The following is a 20,907-nucleotide window of genomic DNA, read 5'->3' as shown; positions in this document are numbered from 1 at the left end:
AGCTTCTTCGCCGACTCACCTGCTACCGGTCTCGCATGATGTAAGCCAGTAACCGTCACAGCTAGCTGAAGTTTGTGTCAACAATATGAGCATTCAGGGGAATGCTTCGCCGGCCCAATTCCCCAGCATAGGCGGATTGGCAGGCAAATTAGAGCCCATTCATTCACCGGGGGAAATTCTTCGGAAAAAACTTCGGCTTTTTTTTTTTTTTTTCTTTTTCTTTTTTTTGTTTTGTTTTCGGATACAAGAAGATTTTTTAGTACTTCGTCCGTGCGCCTGGATAGAAGTCGAAATCCGGGGGAAAAAAGACCTGGCCTTTCGCCGCCACTGGCCATAATCCACATGGTTCTATTAGATGGACGGTTCCCCAGAGTTAGTTGGTATAGTTAGTTCCCCCGCCATAGGCAGCGGAAATCCTTTACCTAGTAGGTGTATAGACTGTCAAAAAAAAAAAAAAAAACAAAACTATAAGATTCATTGATCCGTCTGTACGAAAAAGAATTGCCTACAGAGGTGCACCTGCAATAATTCATCAGTCTTTGCCCCGTCTTGTTCCTATATTCTCTGTCTATCGCGCCATGTCTCAAGTCGATGAAAAAGCATTCGGCGCTGATGCCCACCATGTCGAGGAGACGGTCAATGTCTTGCACAATATGCGTGGAGTCGCGGCCCTTGCGGTCTGCACCCGTCTAGAGCCCATCTCGAAGCTCAGCAAGCGGATGATTCAACTCTATGCCATCTGCAGTCTCATGTTCCTCGGGTCGACTATGGGCGGCTACGACGGCTCCCTCATGGGTAACTTGCTTGCCATGCCATCCTTCCAGTCACAGTTCGACGCCTCCATTCTCGGAGTGCAGACGGGCATCATCATGAGCATGTACTCCATCGGCTCCGTGTGCGCGCTGCCCTTCATCGGCCCCCTGACTGATACCTGGGGCCGCCGCGTGGGCATTGCCATTGGCTGCAGTCTCCTCATCCTCGGTACCATCATTGAGGGTGTGTCCCATCGTCTCCCGCAATTCCTCGCCGGCCGGTTCTTCCTGGGCTTTGGCGCATGCATCGCCAACGTCGCTTGCCCATCGTACGTGGTCGAAATCGCCCATCCGGCCTACCGAGGTGTGATTACCGGTCTGTATAACTGCTGCTACTACCTCGGTGCCATTCTGGCTGCTGTTGTCCTGCGCGGCTGCGTCCACTACACATCTAATGCCGCATGGCTCATCCCCACCTGGCTCCAAATGTTTTTCCCCTGCGTGCTGCTCGCGGGGTGCATGCTCTTCCCCGAATCGCCTCGCTGGCAGTATGCCCACGGCCAGGTTGACAAGTGCCTCGCGTCGCTGGTCAAGTACCACGGCAACGACAACCCGGACTCGCTCTACGTGCAGCTCGAGCTCCGCGAGTTCGCTGAGGAGCTCGAGCTCGACGGCGCCGACAAGCGCTGGTGGGACTACCGCGCGCTCTTCAGCTCGCGCGCCGCCATGTATCGTGCCATCCTCTGCGCTGTCGCCGTCTCTGCCTTCAGCCAGCTGACGGGCCAGTCTGGCGTCTCGTACTTCCTCCCCGCCATGCTCACCACCTCCGGCATCACGAACTCCGCCACCATCCTGGACATCAACCTAGGCATCACGCTCGCATCCGGCGCGGCCGCCTGCATTGGTGCCAGCCAGATGGACCGCTTCGGTCGACGCAAGATGCTCATCTCGTGCTGCCTCGCTCTCACTCTGCTCTGGGGCGGCATGCTCGGGGGTACGGGCGCGTATCAGATCCACGGCAGCGTTACCGCGGCGAACGTAAGTATCGCGTTCATCTTCTTGATCGGTATCGTCTTCTCCGCCGCCTATACCCCGCTGCAGGCACTGTATCCCGTCGAGGTGTTGGCCTACGAGCAGCGTGCCAAGGGGATGGCCTTGCAGAATATGGCCGGCAATGCTGCCGGGTTGATCAACCAGTTTGCTCTGCCAGTCGCTCTGAAGCGCATCAGTTGGAAGACGTACTTTGTCTACCTAGCTGTCTGTTTCGCCGAGGCGGTATACTATTATTTCATCATGGTTGAGACCAAGGGCCATACTCTAGAAGAACTGAATGAAATCTTCAAGGCCCGTAATCCACGCAAAGCGTCCTTCCTGAAGAAGGAAACTGTCGATGAAGAGGTGGCTAAAGTGAATGAAGGGGAAGTAGGTTTAACGTAATCGGACACCGAGCGAGACACGCCTCAGCCCCCGAAACCTTGCAACCTCCAAATCACCATCATATCCAGACTTTCACCCAATATGGCATTAAAACAAGCAGATTCAACAGCAAAATTAGAAGATCGCATATCTCTTGTGTAAGGATGGAAGGAATGCGGAGGATCCGGAGATCGAGCAGCAGTGAGGTCGCGTACAGGCTACGTGCTAGCCTAGCCAGGGACTAATGCAATATATTCACAACGATATACTTGAATGCTATGTTCCTTGTGTTCTCTGACTTCTCTCTCAGAAGTGCGGGGATGCTGTCAATGCGATCTGACCGCGATCCCGTGTCACGTGACTTACTTCATCACAACTTCTTCAGAGGTGAGAAGATTCGCCTGAGGAATCATCTATGAATTTTCGGGCAGGCGTAGGGAAATACGAATCCTAGGCGGAGTCAGAACCCTTCCGGAATTTCAAAGGTGACTGAGTCAGAACACACCAGCTGCTCTGGGGAAGGATGCCATCCCGTTGTATTGAGTACGTATGTCTTTCCGTTTCCTTTTGTCTGGAGTACCAAAAAGCACCGAGCGTCACACTTCTTGCAAAAATATTCGATTTTGTTAAAAATTGTTTTTCTCAGGCGCAGGGTGCGCATCTTCTTGGAGTGGTTCTGAGACATTGGCTAAAGTCGATCGATCGTAGCTTCTAGTCGTAATAAGGCCGGAGTGAGCGGAAGCTGCAATACGGAGGAGACACTGGTATACGTGGCGGATTGAGCAGTTATAGCTTGCTCCGAGAATATAAATGGCTAATAATTAAGTAGTCGATGCGACTGCTGCATTTTACATTCAATATAAACAGCATAATTTAAGTAGCCATCTGCTCATTTATCGTCATGACTATAAGACTACCTAGGAATCCTTCAGTTTTGATATATGTTGAGCAGTAAGTTGAATATCAGACTGGAATTAACACTAGTGCAACAAAAATCTCAGGGATGGGTTACGATCGAAATTGCTCAAATCCTTCTGGTCATTCATATTGGCACGATAAATGGCCAGGATTTCAGCACTCGGTTCAACCTCTCAAGTTTATCCTAGCCCTTCTCTGATCAGTTCCAGTCTTCTAGAGTCATCAGACTAACATCTCACTTGGAGATTGCTCAGAATCCTTACATGAACTGACTGGAGAGTGACTCGAGGTTGTAACTGTCCATAAGAGCCTTCAAACATTAGAGCCTCTACGCTTGCTGGCTTACGCCTTTGTCATAGAGAATACAAATGGAGCATCAGAATATAATATCACCGTGCTCGTTGCGTTACAACGGGAACGCGATTTTAGCGCAAACAGCTTTTCGCCTGTGCTTGTAGCACTATCCTCTATGACCGAATCTACTGGAGACGATGCTGGTGATAGTCCCCTGGCGCATACGAAACTCGAAAATTAGTCGACCTACTTGAAAGATTACGGGAATGACTTACAAGTTGAGAAGGTTTTATTCCAGCAAGACACCGTACAGTTTCAAGCTCATGGGTCTCTCTCGTCTTCCCTCTTTCGTGCCATTTTCAATGGCCAGGCGGGACATGGGGGTATTGAAAGTTTGAAACTTGGCTGTGCAGCCACGTGACAGTAGCCCACAGAGGAAGCTCTGTTGGTCAGACCTCGCATAGTGAAGAATATAGCTCGGGGGACTTTCCTTACTAAGTTAGATAGAATTCGACAAATTTCCAGGACCACTGTCTTACGAGCGCTAAGTGGATCTGCTGTACGACATGCCGCAGAGAGAGAACAGCCATTGAAGAAATTACCAGTTACCTACCCGGACTGCCTTTGTTCGCGCGAGTACATAATGGTAAAGTTGCCGATTTAGATATTCCGTATGTTGGAGGTTTCTTCATTAAAAAATATTTCTCTCATAAAACTGCGAGGGTAGCAAGACGATATTTCGATCACCAGGAGACGAAGAGTGAACCCTGTCGTAAATGTTAAACAATGATTGGGTGGTCGATCACTTGTGGACCTAACCAAGTGGGTCGTAATAGCTGCCAGTCGTCCCCCGATCTCTCAGAATGGTTTGGGCTCATCTCGCAACTAAAGTTGAACGCTCAAAGAGGGCGTTTCTTTCGAAGAACTAGTTTGGACGGGGCTAGTCTGTTTAACTGCATATTTCTGCTTTGGTCAGATGAGGCATACCCTTAAATTGATGTTCTTACTCTTGGCTCCACTTGCGATCAACCGAAAAGAATATAACTACCTGTTGATGGGCATTTCTCCGCAATTCCCGGATGAATTTTCATTCGCCCGATATCACTATTGAGCAGTAGCTCTTTTGGAACTATCTAAGAATGGAGCTAGCACCAAAAGGGTTGAGGGCAGCTCACGTCTAGGGTGGCCGCGGGTCGGATCGGGTCATGACCCTGATGACTCAATGGATCAAGGTCACCTGACTGACTAACTCAGAACAGCAAGTTTTCCCTTTCCGTGTATAGCTTGATACACTCTGTAATTTTGAGCATCCAATCACAACAAACCCGTATTCACCGCCTTCACCGGCTTTTGTCCGTAGATTGCAGCACTTGAGATATAGGATGGAACCAATGGATGATGAAGTCGCAAGAAACACACCAACATTGAATTATTTAGCCTTGATTACACGAGTATGTATTGTCTATAGATGTATCACAGTCTTGCTCTTTTCAAAATGGTTACCATGACTCTTTCTCGCCTTCTGTAGCTCGAATGACAAAAACTACGACGCTGTAGAAAATAATGGGGTGGTTGCACTGTATATATATCCAGGCCACCTAAAGCATTTGTGTATTGCAAATCGAAACATGAAATTTGACACTTTGAACGAAGGATACTGGGCTATAATTTGCATCAGGTAAAGTGTCTACCTTTTACAATATGCTGATATGGGAAATAACATAATTTATTTATGAATTCCAGGGATCATTGTTATCGATGTCTTCGACCGGGTTGGATCAACAAACGGGTTATACGACCCGGATAAGCACTCAGAGTCAATGACTCCATGGAGTACGGAGCAAAGGGCACGTGTCAGTTGTAAGGCTCAACGCGATCGCGAGTTCTTCCCTGAAACATCACCTTCATGGCTTCATCTCAAGGCATCATCTAACATGGACCAGGAATCAACTCCGTTTCTTCCTCCTTCATCACTTAACCGTGATAATGAGAGCATCCTTAGCTCTTAGACATCCTTTAATCTATCTTGGTCCAACTCTTTGAAAGCCAATACTCTTAAGGGCCTGGTTCTTAGCGGTCGTGCAGATGAACCCCCTCCTCAGCTTCAGCTATCGTCAAACCGCCATTATGTCATCTGGACAAAGGAAACATCAGACATCTTTGAGCAATGGTTGAGAAACACGCCCTTTGTTCAAGCAATTGAGAATCAAAGCAACCCTCAGAGATTTTCAGTCCCTAAGTGGAATAACAGCCAGCGACGCTCGACGGAGAGGACATGGGACAACTTCCATGAAGGTGCTGAGGTATATCAAGGCGTCCCTAAGGTGATTTGCAAGTATTGTAGTACTGCACAAAACCATCCTGGTATCACCAACTAGGGTACTTCTAACATGATTCGGCATCTTACAGGCCCTGGCTGTCAGAAGCGTGGAAAGCGGCCTAGTGATGTTCAGGCAACATTAGATAGCCATTTCAAAAAGGTCAGTAACATCACCCTATTTTTAAAGCCCTTTTACACGTACACTAATACCTTCGTTAATAGGCACGCGTCCTCAGGTCTGAAACTTCAGAAATTCCAGCTTTCACTGATTCCCAGTTCTCTAGTCGGCTGATCAAGTTTATCCTTTCCGCAAATATACTGTTTCGTACTGTGGAATCAGACGAGTTCAGGGATCTCCTACAATTCTGCCGCCCATCTATCAAACTTCCTGGTCGGACACAGCTGAAGTCGCTGATCATAGACTGTGCGAATCAAGTCCGACAGCAGATCCTCCAGGAACTGCCTAAAAACCGGAAGCTGTCGATTGCTGGACCAGTCCAAACCACCTCGCCTTCTTCACAGTTCTGGGCTATTTCATTACTAATGACTGGGAATACAAGGAAGTCTTACTCGCCTTTCATCCTCTTCATGGAAAACATTCTGGGAAGTCGCTAGCAAACCTGGTGGCACAGACTCTTCAGTGTGGAGATCTAATGTACCAGGAATGTGCCGTAGAGCGACATTTGTGCAATGTTCTTGCAAGTTCCTGGCTCATCGCACTAAGTCACAGTCAGCCAACGCGGAGATGTCAACTTGGGTGTCAACACGCCTCAAGACCTCCGGTAGTACTAGTGCCATCTGAGCGGGCCGTCGGTACCTACGGACATCGAAGTTTTTCACTGCAGTCGTTCCCATCATAAAACAAGAGGGCTTTCATTACACAATGTACCTGATCCACGGAGGAAATGATCCATCACTAATGATGGGTTGCGGGGTCCGGCTGGTGACCAATGATTTCCTGATACGGATTGGTGCCACGGTCGTCCCTACGTACTGGTCATTGCCCTCAACCTCGAGAAGCTCTTCTATTGGCCCAGGATGTCTGCTACCTATGTATGTGAACTGGCACTCTGACACGAGGCGATCCTCGAATAACCGTCCATTATAGACATCCTCGCCACACAACGCTACTTGTCGTCAAGACGAAATGTTGGGAGTATACCTGCTAACTTCCTTCGTATGGCTATTTCCCGGTTACAAGCACCCAGAGATGAGAAGATGCTTCCTGAAAAGGGAATTTCCAGTCTCCAATGAACCCGACTCCTTGTAAGACGGTTAATTGAAGCCATAACATTTGGATAGTCAATTGAAATTGGGCCTATAGATCAACCGTGGCACCTTTCCCCGACGGGATGCTTGAAGCAACGGTTTCAATATCAGACATTCACTTTAGGAACGACCCAACATATAAATACCAACAACCTGGAAGCCCTCCTTTTTTTTCCCACTATGTCCATTGATTATCCTACGGAGTGATTTGTATATCTAAGTGAGACCACATTGGAGAAGTGCTGAACCAGAGACTCGTGGTCATATCTCCGAAAGCTTAAAGAGGCGTACGCTGCATCTGATTCAGTTTCAAGCTCTCCAATGATGGAAACAGTCTCCACGGCACCCGAGCTCAACGTCGCAAACTTGTCTTTTTTTGCCGATTCCGATGCCGCGTCAGAAACGAGCGACGATCGTGCATTCATCGCTTCTGACACAGAACAATTGTCATATTACTCAAGCATCTCATCTGAAGCCTCCGCCGACATGTGCCCATCGTGCTCCACTCGTAGCAGAAGCTGCCTGTCAACTCAATCACCAGAAAAATAGCCGTCGAACTTGGCCGGGAGGTAGAAAGCGTGTTCACTCTATAGTCTGACGTTATCCATCCACCCTTTTGCTACGCCGGCCTGATGATGGTGCGTGGGGTCTAAGAATCAGGCAGTTTGCCAGCACTCTCCAATATTCAATTGCTATGAACGACCATAGTACAGCCTCAGGAGAAGTTGGTCCAGATGGTACACCGAGTTTCTCGATGTAAAAGCTGAGATGTACCCAAAAGTAGCACTCAGACGCACGCCTCCAACGACATTCCACCAGCCTTTCAGTGGCCGTAGACTCCTCACCAGGACTACTCCGAGGACAGATCTTTCCTGAGGAGCTTGGACTTCCTCGCCAACGCGTAACAGAAGTCCTTGATACTCTGTGTACCCAAAAACTCCAGGATAGGGACGGTAACCTGAATATCACTCGCCACCCAGTTCCGCATTTCCTGGAAAGAAACAAGTTAGCTCGTCAACAATCTAGGCATCCATCCCTGACATGAGTCTTACCACAGCCACTAGAGAGTCCAACCCATAGCTGCTCATGCTCTGGCCGTCGTCCACCCCAATTTCTTCCTCGGGGAGCATCAGGAGGCTCGCCAATTTACCCACTACGGCACTCAGCACCAAACCCTCTGCGTCCGCCATCGATTCTGCTAGCGGCAGCAACTCTCTGATGCGCTGCTGCCCCGTCCCATCGGCGCCAGCTCCATCACCCGCTCCACCATTGGCCGCCGCTGCCAACGTTGCCATCTGCCGCGCGTAGGCGAACTGGGGAGCTGAGTACAGTGCGCGGGCCGTCCCCCTGTTCTCCAGGAGCCGTGCGGGCCAGAGACCTGTTATGATGTTGCCTGGGTCGACCTTGTTCGCCTTGAGTGGCGCTTGGGCCTGGGACCGAGCGGGGAGACAGGCTTCGATAAGAGCTAGACACTCGGCCTCAGGAATAGGCTCGAAACCTTGGGCGAGGAGCCGATTATGCGTGCCGATGCGGTCAGCAACGTAGCCGACGCCGACGACCATTCCGAGATCCATGGTCGTTGTGGCCGCCCAGCCCAACTGGTTGTTCCTGAAACTGGCAAAGGCGTCTTGGAACGTGCCTGCAGCGTTGTAAGCTGCCTGGCTGGTCACGCCCAATATCGCGGCCATGGAGGAGAGCATAACGAAGAAGTCCATGTCGGCCGGCAGTAGCTCGTGGAGGTTCCAGGTGGCCTCCACCTTGGGCTTGAGTGAATCAAGCCATGTGGACAGCTCCATGTTCCGGAAGAGATCATTCTTGATCACGAGACCTAGGTGAAGGACGCCCTTGATGGGCGGCAACACGCGCGAGTCGAGCTCTGCCTTGAGCGCTGCCTTGTCGGAAGCGTCACATGCTATGACGGTAATCTGTGCCCCGAGGCGTTGGAGGTCTCTGACAGTGTCCTGTGCCTCAGGGGTTGAAGCACCGCTGCGGGAGATGAAGACTAGATGACGTGCACCGAGATGCCGCACCATGACGGAAGCGAAAGATCGCCCGATGCCACCCAAACCACCAACCAACACGTAGGCAGCGTCGCTATGCAGCGAGGGACGAGGGGCACCCTGCGGCATAACCCTTCCTGACTCCCCTTTCCTAGGTTCCAGTACGATCTTGCCGATGTGTCTTCCTGCCTGCATTGTGCGCATCGCGCTTTCAATATCGCCCAATCCGAACGTGGCAATGGGTTCTATCGGCTGAATTTCCTGACGACGAGCCATATTCATGACGCTCTCCCAAAGCTCTGAACCCTTCTCGAGTCGTTGAAGGAGGAGTGACATGAGGTCGACTGTCAGGAAGCTGATACTCTTGGCGAGCGACGCCATCTCGAGTGAGGTGTTGATGGCAAAGTCCCGCTTCCCGAGCTCGACGAAACGCCCCCAGGGAGCGAGGCAACGCATGGACGCGCGGAGAAGCTCGCCTGACAGTGAATTAAAGACGACATTGACGCCCTTGCCCGCTGTTGCTGCCATGACGCCGCTCTCAAATCCGGCGTCACGACTCCAGAAGATATCCTGCTCCGCAATGCCATATCGGTCCACAAGGAGGCGCTTTTTCTCACTGTTGCCAACAGTGGCGAGAATACGCGCGCCGGCCCTGCGACACAGCTGGATCAGCGCCTGACCTAGACCCCCGGCTGCGGCGTGGACAAGGACGATGTCGGCAGCATCTACAGCGGCAACACGCACCGAGTGCAGCGCTGTGCAGAAGACAATGGGCAGAGTCGCTGCTTCAGCAAAGGTCATGGTCTCGGGGAGGTGCTGTGCACGGCTGGCTGGCACACGCACACATTGAGACAACGCGCCATCTGCAGGCGCAACAACATGGTCACCAACTCGCATCTTGCTCTGGTCGACAGCAGAACCAACGGCCGTCACGGTACCGGCGCACTCGGCACCTAGATCGGCCGCTTCGATTTGGCCCATGGCCATCATAACATCTCGGAAGTTGAGTCCGGCTGCTCGGATTTCGATTTCAACCTCGTTTGCACCCAGCGGACCGGCCACGCGTGCATCATCGCCGAAATACAGGCTATCCAGCATCCCAAGCTGCGCAACTTCCACCTTGAGCCGCCTTTCGGCCTGCGTGCCAGTGTTCATACTCTGTACTGAAGGACGGAGTACGCCCACCCGGGAGGTGACAAAGTGCTCCACAGCAGTGTCTTCCGTGAATCGTAGCAACTGGATAGTGCTGTTGCGCTCTATAAACTCGAGCTCTGGGTCGCCGCCAGAGTCTCCATCGCGGAGACCCTGTTTCTCATAAGTTTCAAGCGCGTGGCGGTAGACACGGGTCAAGGTTTGCGAGAGCTGCTCTCCTGCCAACATGTCTGTTCCTGGCTCGAGGTCGAGGTGCACCAGAGGACCGCCGATTTCCGTCCGCAACGTCCGCAATAGACCACTGGCCAAGGCGAGGTCGGGCGAGCTGGACTCGGGATAACAAGCCCCCCGCGTTACCCACATGATACCCTCGCTGCCCGTCGCCAGGGACTTGATGGCTTCCCAGCTGGCTTCGTTTGGGTTCCGAAGCATGGACGAGCTACCGAGCTCCAGAAATATCGTGTGTGTGTGCTCGTCTTGCTGCTGCAGCTTGGAATCCTGTACGTATTGCTCCAGTGTGAAAGCTTGTGCGGGCCCCATGCTTCCGAGAGACTCGCAGACGGCCCCAACAACGGCTGACGGGCATCCTGAGCCGCTCACGACGCGGAAGCATTGGTCAGTGGCCGGGTGCTGATGGCTCTCTTCGGCAACGGCCGTCGTCACCAGCGTTGTCCCCTTGTGTGTCAAGCTGTCTTCGGTGTCCCAGACCGCTGCCTTCAGTCCAGAAAAGCCGGTCCTCTGAAAGACTTCATTCCAACCATCCTCGTCCAACAGGGGAGAGTCCTGCCTATGCGCCTCTTCGGCAACCCACCACCCCGGAAAGATGCCAAACAAATCGCCGACGCCCCCATACGGCTTGCGCATCAGCTCAACGAGGACGAGTGTGCCCCCGGGCCTGAGAAGGTGGCGCGTATTGCGCATAGTCCGCTCGAGGTCCTTCGTCGCGTGTAGGACGTTCGATGCAACGATGAGGTCGTAGGTCCCGGCGACAAACCCTTGATCAACAGGATCCGTTTCGATGTCGAGCTTGCGGTAGGTGATGGGCAGGTCCTCCCACCCCTTTTCGGCCATCTTCGCCTGGAATGGGCCGAAGAAGCCTGGTGAGACATCGGTGAAATCGTAAGAGATAAAGCGTGGCATGTCGGACCCTGACGATCCGGCCAGCTTCTCCAGGATCGGCATCGTGGCACCTCCCGTGCCGGCTCCGATCTCAAGCACACGGAGGCTGGGGTTCTGGTGCGCAAGTAGATCCACGACTATTGCCGCCTGTTCGCAGGACCGCCGCATGCGTACGTTGTTGGCATAGTAACGGCCAAGAGCGTCGCCACGGGTCACTACGGAGAGCACGTCTACCTCGTCGCGCAGGAACGCGGGGAGGTGGTCGCCCACGAGAGCCACAAAGATGCCCTCGTCGCCAGTGGAATTCCGTCCTTGCTCCCACACAGCGGCGCGCTGCTCAGCGGTCTTCGCGATCCACGCCTTGACGTCGTGTGGGTTGCGGCCTGTGTGAACGTCGTCTCGGAGGCGCGTCAAGGAGCGGTAGAGCTTGGCGCGATCCTCGTTGCCCTGGGGGAGATGGCTGATGTCGGGCACCTGCGCAAGTGCTCTCTCGGCCATGATGTATCCCATCTCTTCGAGGAGGAGCAGGTCAGCCCGCTCTGCCTCTGGGTTCAAGGGCTGCAGGTGGGCGCAGATTTTTGAGAGCAGCTCCGACGTCAGGAAATCGGGATCTGGCTTGAGAAGGGGCCGCAAGCATTTCTTGATGGGAAAGCTGTCTTTGGCGCTACGCTCGCCTCCTCCAGCGAGCGAGGTGAGTGTCAACCCGTCAATTCGCACCGTGGGCTCTGGGTGTGTTGTCTTGTCGCCGACGAGCTGGCCACTCAGCGAGACTACCGTCTGACGTCGGTTCGCCTTATCAACGTGAACAGCGACATCGAACTGCTCGCCAGGAGTCTGGGAAATGCCGGCCGAGATGTGGACACTCGAGATAAAAGTAGGCACTACCGCACCCTGGACGTCCAGCCGTAGTGGCATAACGGCATGCAGACAGGCGTCTAGAAAGGCAGGGTGAACGACGAAAGCGCTGTGGTGTTGCATCGGCATGTGCGAGCACATGTCCGGAACAGTGATGGTTCCCAGGGCCTCCGATCCCCTACCATCATGGCGAACTCGCGTCAGATTTTGAAATGAAGGTCCGTACTCCAGCCCAATGGCAGTCAGACGGTCATATAGCGCAGCAGGGTCGATTTCGTCCGTACAGGTGTTTTTCGCGATACGCCAGCGATCAGCATTCCGCCCCTTCTCCAGCTCCGCGAGGCGGCTCCCACTGACCTCGTTACTGTTGCCGCTGTACTGATCGACTGAACGCACGGCAATGAGACCACGGCAGTGCTCAGACCACCTGCCGTCCGCGCCGCAAGACGTGACCAAGAACTCACTCCACACGTGAGAGGCAGAGGAGCCCGTCTCGCGGAAGCCCCTCTGTTGAGAGGGCCGCAGGCTCAGCATCGTCTCTACCTCGTCCGTGCTATCGGGGATCACGAGTGCCTGTCCAATGACCACCTCGCGCAGGTCGAACCCGCCGATAGCGCCCGTCCCGGACTCCTGCGACGCCGCGGCGTGCTGGCGAGCGGCTTCGATGGCCATGCAGAGGAAGCCCGCTGCCGGGTAAACGGTCAGGCCCTGCACGCGGTGGTGCCGCAGCCAGGGCAGCTCCGAGACGCGCATCCAGTTGCGCCAGCGCGGTTCCAGCGGGTTGTTGAAGCGGACAATGGCGCCGAGGAGGTCGTGGCGGGCCTCCTTGCGCATGCGGTAGAGGTAGCTCTCGCGTGGCTCGGCCCAGTAGCGCGTGGCGTGGTTCCAGGGGTATGATGGCAGGTCGACGAGAACGGAGCCTTGGACAACCTCGCTGCTCGGTTGCGGTTCCTTGTCGCCGTTGACATGGCCATTGGCAAGACCATTTGACAAAGGAGCATGGACAGCCGGACTCTGAGCCTGGTTGACTCGGCTTAGATCCACAGCAAACCCCTTCTCGAAGAGTGCGGCGGCAAGATTCAGCGCTGTTTCGTGGGCGTCCTCTCCGCGACGAAGAACAGACAGGTAGGATACCTCGGACAGGGCTGGCTCGGCTTGGAGTATCTGACGGATGGGACCGGCAAGTGCCGAATGGGGTCCAATTTCGACGAGAACATCGACAGGTGCTGCGTTTTGAGCTTTGTTGTTCTTGGGGTCCCTCTTCCTACTTTTGCCGCCAAGCTCTTGACACAGCCTACTCAAAGCGTCACAGAAGCGTACTGGCTGAACGAGGTTCTCGACCCAGTAGTCGGCGCCCAGCTGGCTTGGCTCGTCGAGGCGCTCACCTGACACTGATGAAAACATGGGCGCCCTTCCAGTCGGCAGCGGCTCGTCATGCTGGAGGTTGAATGAGGATGACTTCGTGAGTGCGGTACGGTAGCCTTCTGCCACCGCTTGCATTGACCGCGAGTGGTAAGCTACATTCACAGGGAGCTTGTGAACTTGGACCCCACGAGACTTGCACAGCTTGACGAGCTCGCCAATGCCCTCGGCTGGGCCTGAGACAGTATAGCTCAGCGGGCTGTTATAGCAGGCGATGTCACACCCGTGCTGCCCACTGTGCGCCTGCAGCTCGCCAAGAAGCCCGCGGACCTCTGTCTCGGACGCTGCCACGGCCGCCATGCCGCCGCTGTGCAGCTCCGGTTGCGACGCCGCCACACCACGGAAGTAGGCAGCCGCCATGGCAGCAGGCCCGCTGATCAGCCCGGCTGCATACGCAGCCGCGATCTCGCCGCTGGAATGGCCAACCACTCCCACCGGGTTGACGGCCCAGTCCGCCAGCAGGTCCACCAGCGCCAGCTGCACCGCCGTGCACAGCGGCTGGCTGATGCGGGTCAGCCCGACGCGCGTCGCGCCCTGCTCGCGGCACAGCTCCTCTGCGGCCGACCAGTCGGCGCCGAGCTCGCGCAGCCAGGCGTCGCAGCGCGCGAGCGAGCGGGCGAACGGCGGCGCCGAGGCCAGCAGCTCGCGGCCCATGGCGAACCACGCCGCGCCCTGGCCCGTGAAGACGAAGGCCAGCCCGGGCAGGGTGCGGCGGGTCTTGAAGGCGTGGTTAGAGGCCTGGAGCGCCGCGACGAGGTCGGCGGGCGTGCGGGCGACAAAGGCGGCGCGGTACGGGAGGAGGGAGCGGTGCTTGATTAGGGTGTGGGCGAGGTCCGCGAGCGTGTCCTCGTTGTCGTTGTTGCTCCGGGCTTCGAGGTAGGAGGCGAGGCGCGAGGCTTGGGATGAGCCGGCTTCGGCGTTGAAGGCTGAGAGGGGGAAGATGCGGCGCTGATGGCTGGTGGATTTTGCGGGCGACGAGTGGAGATAGCCGTTCTGTCCGTTCAGGCCGTTCTGTCCATTCTGCTGAGGAACTTCTTCGACTCCGGGGCCGGTGATGTCCAGCTGCGCTTTCCGCAATGTCTTCAGTTCATCCCGGCGGAAGGCAGATTCGTCCCTCCAGTCTGAATTATGGTAGCCATTGGTAACATGATTTGTAGCAGAATCTAGGTCCGAAGCAGGAGATGGGATTCTGGCCGGCCCTGGAACGGGTAGGCTGGCAAGGTAGGCTTGTGTGTGGTCCAGAATAGCACAGGCGTTGGTGCCCCCAAAGCCGAAGCCGCTGACAGAAGCACGAAGCACGCCTGATTGAGTCGGCATCCATGGCCGGGTTGTCTGTGGGATCTGGTCTTGGTCAGCTCCGACGTGGATCAAGGCAAGACTTGCCGGTCTAAGTGCCGTGGATCGTCGATGGGGGGTAACAAAGTCAAAGCGACGATATCAAGGTGCAAAACAGAGCATGGTGAGTCAGATCTTTTCTTACCTCAAGCTTCCACTTCTTCAGAGGTATGCGCTCGTTTGCCTTTTGGAAGCCAGCATTCGGCACGATAGTCTGGTGCTCCAGCATCATGACTGTTTTTACCAAGCCTGCCACGCCAGCAGCGCCCTCAAGATGGCCGACGTTTGTCTTGACGGATCCTACGACCAAAGGTGCCGCCCGAGCAGGCGCACCGGACGCGCCCTGGCCGCAGAAGACGTCGGAAAGGGCAGCTGCTTCTATCGGGTCGCCCGCCTGGGTGCCCGTCCCATGACACTCGGCATACGTCGTCTCGGCAGGGTTCAGCCCTGCGTCGGCGTGGGCTCTGCGCAGCAGTGCTGCCTGGGCTTTTGCACTCGGGAAGGTGATGCCGGGGGTGCGGCCATCTTGATTGCACCCCGTATTCCTGATGACGGCCCGCACGCAGTCGCCGTCGCGCAGCGCGTCTGCCAGGGGCTTCAGCACGAGGGCCGCCACGCCCTCGCCACGCCCGTAGCCGTTGGCGCGCGAGTCGTACGAGTAGCTGCGCCCGTCGGGCGACAGGAAACGCGTGGTGGTCATGGGGTTCAGCATGTCGTGGTTCAGCAGCGCGTTGGCCCCGGCCACCACGGCGCCGCGACAGTCGCCGGCCCGGATCGCCGTGCAGGCTAGATGCAGCGCGACCATGCTGGACGAGCATGCCGTGTCTAGCATGACGGACGGCCCGACCAGGTTGAAGAAGTACGACAGGCGGTTGGCGAGCAGCGCGTCTCCCGAGCCCGTCGCCTGGTACATTGGAACCGCGTCTGGGTCGCGGGTCATGGTCATCTGGCCCCAGTCTTTGCAGAAACAGCCTACAAAGACGCCGAGGGCTTCTCCTGATATGGAGGCCATGGGCACGCCGGCTGTACACCAGGTAAGCCGCGAGCCAGCGCGTGATGGGTTCCTTATCCCAGCCAGACAAGGGAAGAGCTTACGTACCATTCTCAAAGGCTTCATAGGTGCACTCGAGCAGAAGTCGCTGTTGTGGGTCAAGTGCCTGAGTCGGTAGGTCAATGACTAGGTCAAGTTGACTGGGGAAGCGAATAAGCGGACTTACTGCTGCTTCGGCTTTGGTCATGCCAAAAAAGGGGGCGTCGAAAAGGCCCAGATCTTCTTCCATGAAGAAGCCGCCCTTGACGTTTGACTAAGTAAGGTGATGCTTATATCAGTATCGAGAACAGACCATGGAACAACAGGCGGCTACAATTGATGTCTGTCGACTACTTACCGCGCCGTTCCGGGCTGGGTCTGGGTGGTAGAAAGCCTCGTGGTTGAAGCGCGTCGATGGTATTGGCGACCAGGCATCGCGGCCGTCGACCATCATGTCCCATAGCTTGCTTGGGTTGTGGGCTTCTCCGGGGAAGCGTCCTGCCATGCCAACGATGGCTATAGGCATTGTCTTGGAGTCTTGATGCATCTTGGCTATGTATGTATGTATGTCACGATGGGGGAAAGAAGTGTCGTTTCTTCGAGGACATGGGACGAGTGTGTAGACGAGTGATGTTACCTTAAGTAAAGAGAAGCACCTTCACCATCACCAATACCAACGACTATGCCTTTCGTTAGAGGTAGTCTTTCTTATTCTGCCGGCCACCGGACTGGGCTGAAGCTCCTTGTGTCGCGTATTCTGATAGGTTGGATCTCTACGATCTGACTAGCTGTTCAAAGCTCTGAGTCTATTTGTTGGAGCTATTCGTGAGGCTGAGGGCATCCATCGCCGGCGACTTTCGAGGCAAATCCTTCGCGGCGAATCGAACGGGGTATTTTGCAACTGCGTCCCGGTCAGGAAGACAGGAGGCCATGTAGACGCCATGCTAGACTGGTCAGAGTAGCATAGGATGAATCTTGGGTGCGCGAGCCTTCTGGGGTTTAGAAACCTCCGATTGTGTACTCCCGTTTTATCGGCGAGTTTTGCTTGCCGGGGCCTTTCACTACATAAGGCTTACACTTCTCTTCCGACTAGGTTGAAGTGATTGTTGTCTCATCCGTGGGGGTGTTTGGGTAATAGGTCGTGTACATGACTTTGGTGGATTGCATAAACGGCTCTCAGTGGCCCATCAGTTAGTTTATTAGGTGTAGTAACGTTAGATAGTAATAGGGTAATGTTTTATAGATTGTACACCTCACTGAAGGACAGTTGTTGATATGGTTCAATACACTATGAGACCGCTGTGCCAGACCTACATGTGTCCATTTCTGACATGCTAACCCCTGCCATCTCTGGACTATTGTCGACTCCTATTCTCTTCCAACCTAAACCAAAGGCAAGCAAAACAGCAACAGCTGCACTCGCCGTTGGATAGAACTACAAACATCAATCAGCCGGGTTCGTCAGGATCACAATCCCTACACTCACAAAGATCTGGGTCAATGCCTCGTTATAGGCCCGCAGTAGCTCAGGCAACTGGTCTGGTGTCACCAAATGTTGAATCTCCGTGGCGCCCGTGTTGATCACCAGCTCGGGGTCTACGAAAGGGGCATATTGCGCCAGGGCACCTGGTATACCGCTTCGGAATATGGTCTGGCCTACAGACGTGCCAATCGCACTCCCGAGATACATGAGTAGTGTGAGACTCGACGTCGCCATAGCAAGCTCTTCGCTAGGAAGACTTTCCTGGACGGCAATCACTGGCTTTTGGATATAGACTTTGAGTAAGGTCGATTGTGTGCAGAGGAAACGGGGGCTGACCTTACTATTTGAAGCGCCATTCCGCGCCCGTACCCTGTGATGATTTGGTATCCGATCCAGTGCCCAGTAGTCGAGGTCACAGAGAGCGTCGTCAAGAGCCCAGTGCCAACCGCCGAGAGTATGCTACCCGCTATTGCCCAAGGTGGCACGTAATGCAGCCTCCGGACTGGAGAGAACCAACAAATGAGTTGAGATTTCGGACAATGCTGTTAGATACGTACCTAATACTGCCGCAGTCATCATGCCGGCAATCATTGAAATCATCGAAGGCAGCAGCCTCACGCCGGCCCCGACCGCGCTCTGCCCCTGGATGGCCTGGAACCACAGGGGGAGATAGTACGTGACCACGGTCGTCGAGCCGCCCTGCATCGCGACAACAGCACTACCGAAGACAACGAGCGGGTGAAGCATCGTGCTTCGTGGGATCAGAGCCTTTTCCCCTGCGTATCTTGACCACATGGCGAACGCGACCATCGTCGCCACGGAGCCGCAGAAGAGCCCGATGATGGTGGGCGAGGACCACGCGAAATCAGCGCCTCCCCAGCTGATGGCAAGGAGTAGTTCTATGATTGCTGGCGCGAAGAGGAGAAAGCCTACGGGGTCGACGCTTCGGGGCAGCTCGGAGAGCGCTTGGCGGAAAGGGGGCTTCGGGGCCTGTTCGGGGATACGAACGGCGATGATGATAACGGCTGTGATGGCGCCGACAGGGAGAAAGATCCAAAAGCCTGCCACAACGTCTTAGGGTCTTAGGGTTAAACGACGTCAAGGGAACGACTTACACCACTTCCAGCCAAGGTGATCGGTCAGGGCGCCGGCGATCAGGGGGCCGGTGATGCCGCCGAGGGGTATGAGCGATATGGCGGCCCCGGTGATCATGGGCCGTATCCGAGGCGGACACGCAGCGGATATGATGACGAGGCCGCCGTTCATGAGGCCGGCGGCGCCGATTCCCGTGATAGCCCTGCCGATGATGAAGACGGGGCTCGTTGGCGCGACGGCGCACACAAGGCTACCGAGCTCGAATACGATGAAGAAGGCCAGGTAGGTGTGCTTGAAACTGATCAGCTGCTGGGACATTAATGGCGCCTTTACACAAACCTTGCTTGGCATGACGGTGTATATCTGGCCGGCCAATGGCTGGAGGACGCATCTGGTGGGTTGGTTAGGCGTGCATTCTTCCCCGACAGCATTTCTTGCACACAATGACTCACATTGGCACAAGATATGCGATTTCGTACCAGCCAACATCCGATATTCTGTGAAAGTAATCCGAGAGCTTTGGTATTACCTGGAGCATGTCCTATCAGTCCCGACTCGGCGACAGGACAGGGTTGATGAGTTGAGCCTACGGTAGATAGCATGGACAGATCCAGCCCGACCAAGTAGACGGCTAGATACAAACCCCCAATGAGGCTCCATAGGCGGGCACCCTGGAGGGTAGTTTCATTCGTGGGTGAAACCGTTTGACCGGGTCCGCCATTGATGATCGGTAACAGATTCTGGGGATCGTCTACCGGACGTGGCGGCCGTGATGTGGGAAAGTCGAGGTCCAGCATGGGCGTCGTTCCGAACCGAATCTCCGGACAAGTGACCTGTTCATCATGATGCATGCTTCTAGTCGTCAATGCGCTGAATGCACAGGTTAGAGGTGATAGAGTGGAAAAGACAAGGCACTCCTGATGGGAGAAGGAGCAGCCGCAGTCCAGCAAGTTCCTCTTCGATCCAGCTGCACGATCGGCGAGATTCTCGAGGGGAGTTGCGGGGCACCACTTATAGACCGATCATCGGCGAGATTCTCTAGAGTCTAGGCTCAGCCGCTCGCAACCTAGGGTATAAACATGATTCGCAGTGTCAGAAATTAGTCCACGCCAAGCCAAGCCGTTACACCAGGGATGGGCAGGGGTTTGTACTACGTGAATACAAGAAAATCTAGATATACACATGGCATACATAGTACTGTATTCGGCGTATAGTTGAGTGATAGCATATCCCTCCTCGGAATGGAGTCAAGTCAGTATAAGTAGTACAGCAAGTCCAGAACTAGTACCTACGGAGGTCCTAAGCTTGGCATCAAATAGGAACGCTTCTGTCTCATTTTCTCTATTGTTACAGGATGAAGCCTCAAGCTATGCCCCTTATCTCTGCAGACGATGAGTGGTCACCACTCAAAGCAGTCATTGTTGGTGATGCGGAACACTCGGCGTTTCCATCTGAGCCCGGGCATATGATAGCGGCCACGATGCCACCCGAGCATTTCGATATGTTCCGGCCTTGCAATCCTTTCCCAGCGGATATCGTGGCCAAGGCGCAGTCCGAGCTTGACAACTTCGCCTCACTGCTGGAGGGCCTAGGTATTCGCGTCTATCGTCCTAAAAAGGTTGACTGGCTTGAGGCCGGCGGATATACGGGGGCCATGCCGCGGGACGGCTTGATGACGGTGGGCAACACTCTCATCGAAGCTCCCTTCGCCTGGCGCTGCCGTCACCAAGAAATCAAACTGGGCTACTCAGACATCTTGCATCACCTCGGCAGCAGCGGCGGTACGGCCAGGACCTGTCGAGCCCCGGTCATCGTTGGGCGAGACACGTTGTACGATCACATCTCCAATGGCCTGAACGGACACATACTAAAGAATGGGAGCCGGATCAACGGAGCTATCAACAACTCCCGCCCGGCCTTCGACACAGCCGACTTCATGCGATTCGGAAAAACAATCATTGGGCAGCTCAGCAACGTCACCAACCTCAAAGGGACGCAGTACTTGCAGGCAATGGTACCGGAGGGATACACAGTCGAGCTCCTAGACGTCACTGACGAACACGCTATGCACATCGACGCGACTATTCTGCCGCTCCGCAAAGGGTTGCTGGTGTACAACCCCGAGCGCGTCACCGAGGCAAGGCTCCGCCGGCATGCCGTCTTTCGGGACTGGGAACTGCATGCCTACCCCTTTACCCCGCTCCACCGCGAGAGTCCCGCTCCGCCCATGTACATGTGTTCTCCATGGCTGGTGCTGAATGCACTGAGTCTCGACGAACGACGCATCATGGTGGAAGAGAAGGATACCGAGTTCGCGGCATGGGTAAGAGAAAAGTTTGATATGGAGCCCATTATGTGCCCCTTCCAGAATGTTAATAGCCTGGGCGGGTCTTTCCATTGTGCTACTGTTGATCTTGTTAGGTCATCATGAGCAAGCATAGACTTAG

At 54.8% G+C, this 20,907-nt stretch overlaps 4 protein-coding genes across 4 annotated transcripts; 2 read left to right on the top strand and 2 right to left on the bottom strand.

Moving 5' to 3' along the window:
* Positions 1 to 578: 578 nt before the first annotated feature.
* CDV56_109193 (uncharacterized protein) lies at positions 579 to 2,189 on the top strand (the record flags this gene model as incomplete). The annotated part of the gene is made up of 1 exon (XM_026762812.1): positions 579 to 2,189. The coding sequence occupies one exon, from the start codon at positions 579 to 581 to the stop codon at positions 2,187 to 2,189; it is 1,611 nt and encodes a 536-aa protein (XP_026617694.1).
* A 5,630-nt stretch (positions 2,190 to 7,819) lies between these two features.
* On the bottom strand, positions 7,820 to 16,429 carry CDV56_109033 (uncharacterized protein; the record flags this gene model as incomplete). Its single annotated transcript, XM_026762652.1, has 7 exons — positions 7,820 to 7,960; positions 8,022 to 10,422; positions 10,483 to 14,858; positions 14,998 to 15,875; positions 15,952 to 16,009; positions 16,070 to 16,156; positions 16,241 to 16,429. 7 exons carry the CDS (start codon positions 16,427 to 16,429, stop codon positions 7,820 to 7,822), a joined length of 8,130 nt encoding a protein of 2,709 aa, XP_026617693.1.
* Positions 16,430 to 16,688: 259 nt separating this feature from the next.
* Positions 16,689 to 19,311, bottom strand: CDV56_108991 (uncharacterized protein; the record flags this gene model as incomplete). The annotated part of the gene is made up of 8 exons (XM_026762610.1): positions 16,689 to 16,826; positions 17,222 to 17,317; positions 17,369 to 17,644; positions 17,707 to 17,867; positions 17,923 to 18,426; positions 18,481 to 18,851; positions 18,913 to 18,989; positions 19,051 to 19,311. The coding sequence occupies 8 exons, from the start codon at positions 19,309 to 19,311 to the stop codon at positions 16,689 to 16,691; spliced, it is 1,884 nt and encodes a 627-aa protein (XP_026617692.1).
* A 503-nt stretch (positions 19,312 to 19,814) lies between these two features.
* On the top strand, positions 19,815 to 20,891 carry CDV56_108970 (uncharacterized protein; the record flags this gene model as incomplete). Its single annotated transcript, XM_026762589.1, has 1 exon — positions 19,815 to 20,891. The coding sequence occupies one exon, from the start codon at positions 19,815 to 19,817 to the stop codon at positions 20,889 to 20,891; it is 1,077 nt and encodes a 358-aa protein (XP_026617691.1).
* Between the last annotated feature and the right edge of the window lie 16 nt (positions 20,892 to 20,907).

Source organism: Aspergillus thermomutatus, assembly GCF_002237265.1.
Source record: "Aspergillus thermomutatus strain HMR AF 39 chromosome Unknown NODE_19, whole genome shotgun sequence".
Lineage (NCBI taxonomy): Eukaryota > Fungi > Ascomycota > Eurotiomycetes > Eurotiales > Aspergillaceae > Aspergillus > Aspergillus thermomutatus.
The sequence above is the reverse complement of the archived record's forward strand: the minus strand, read 5'-3'. Positions and strand labels throughout refer to the sequence as shown.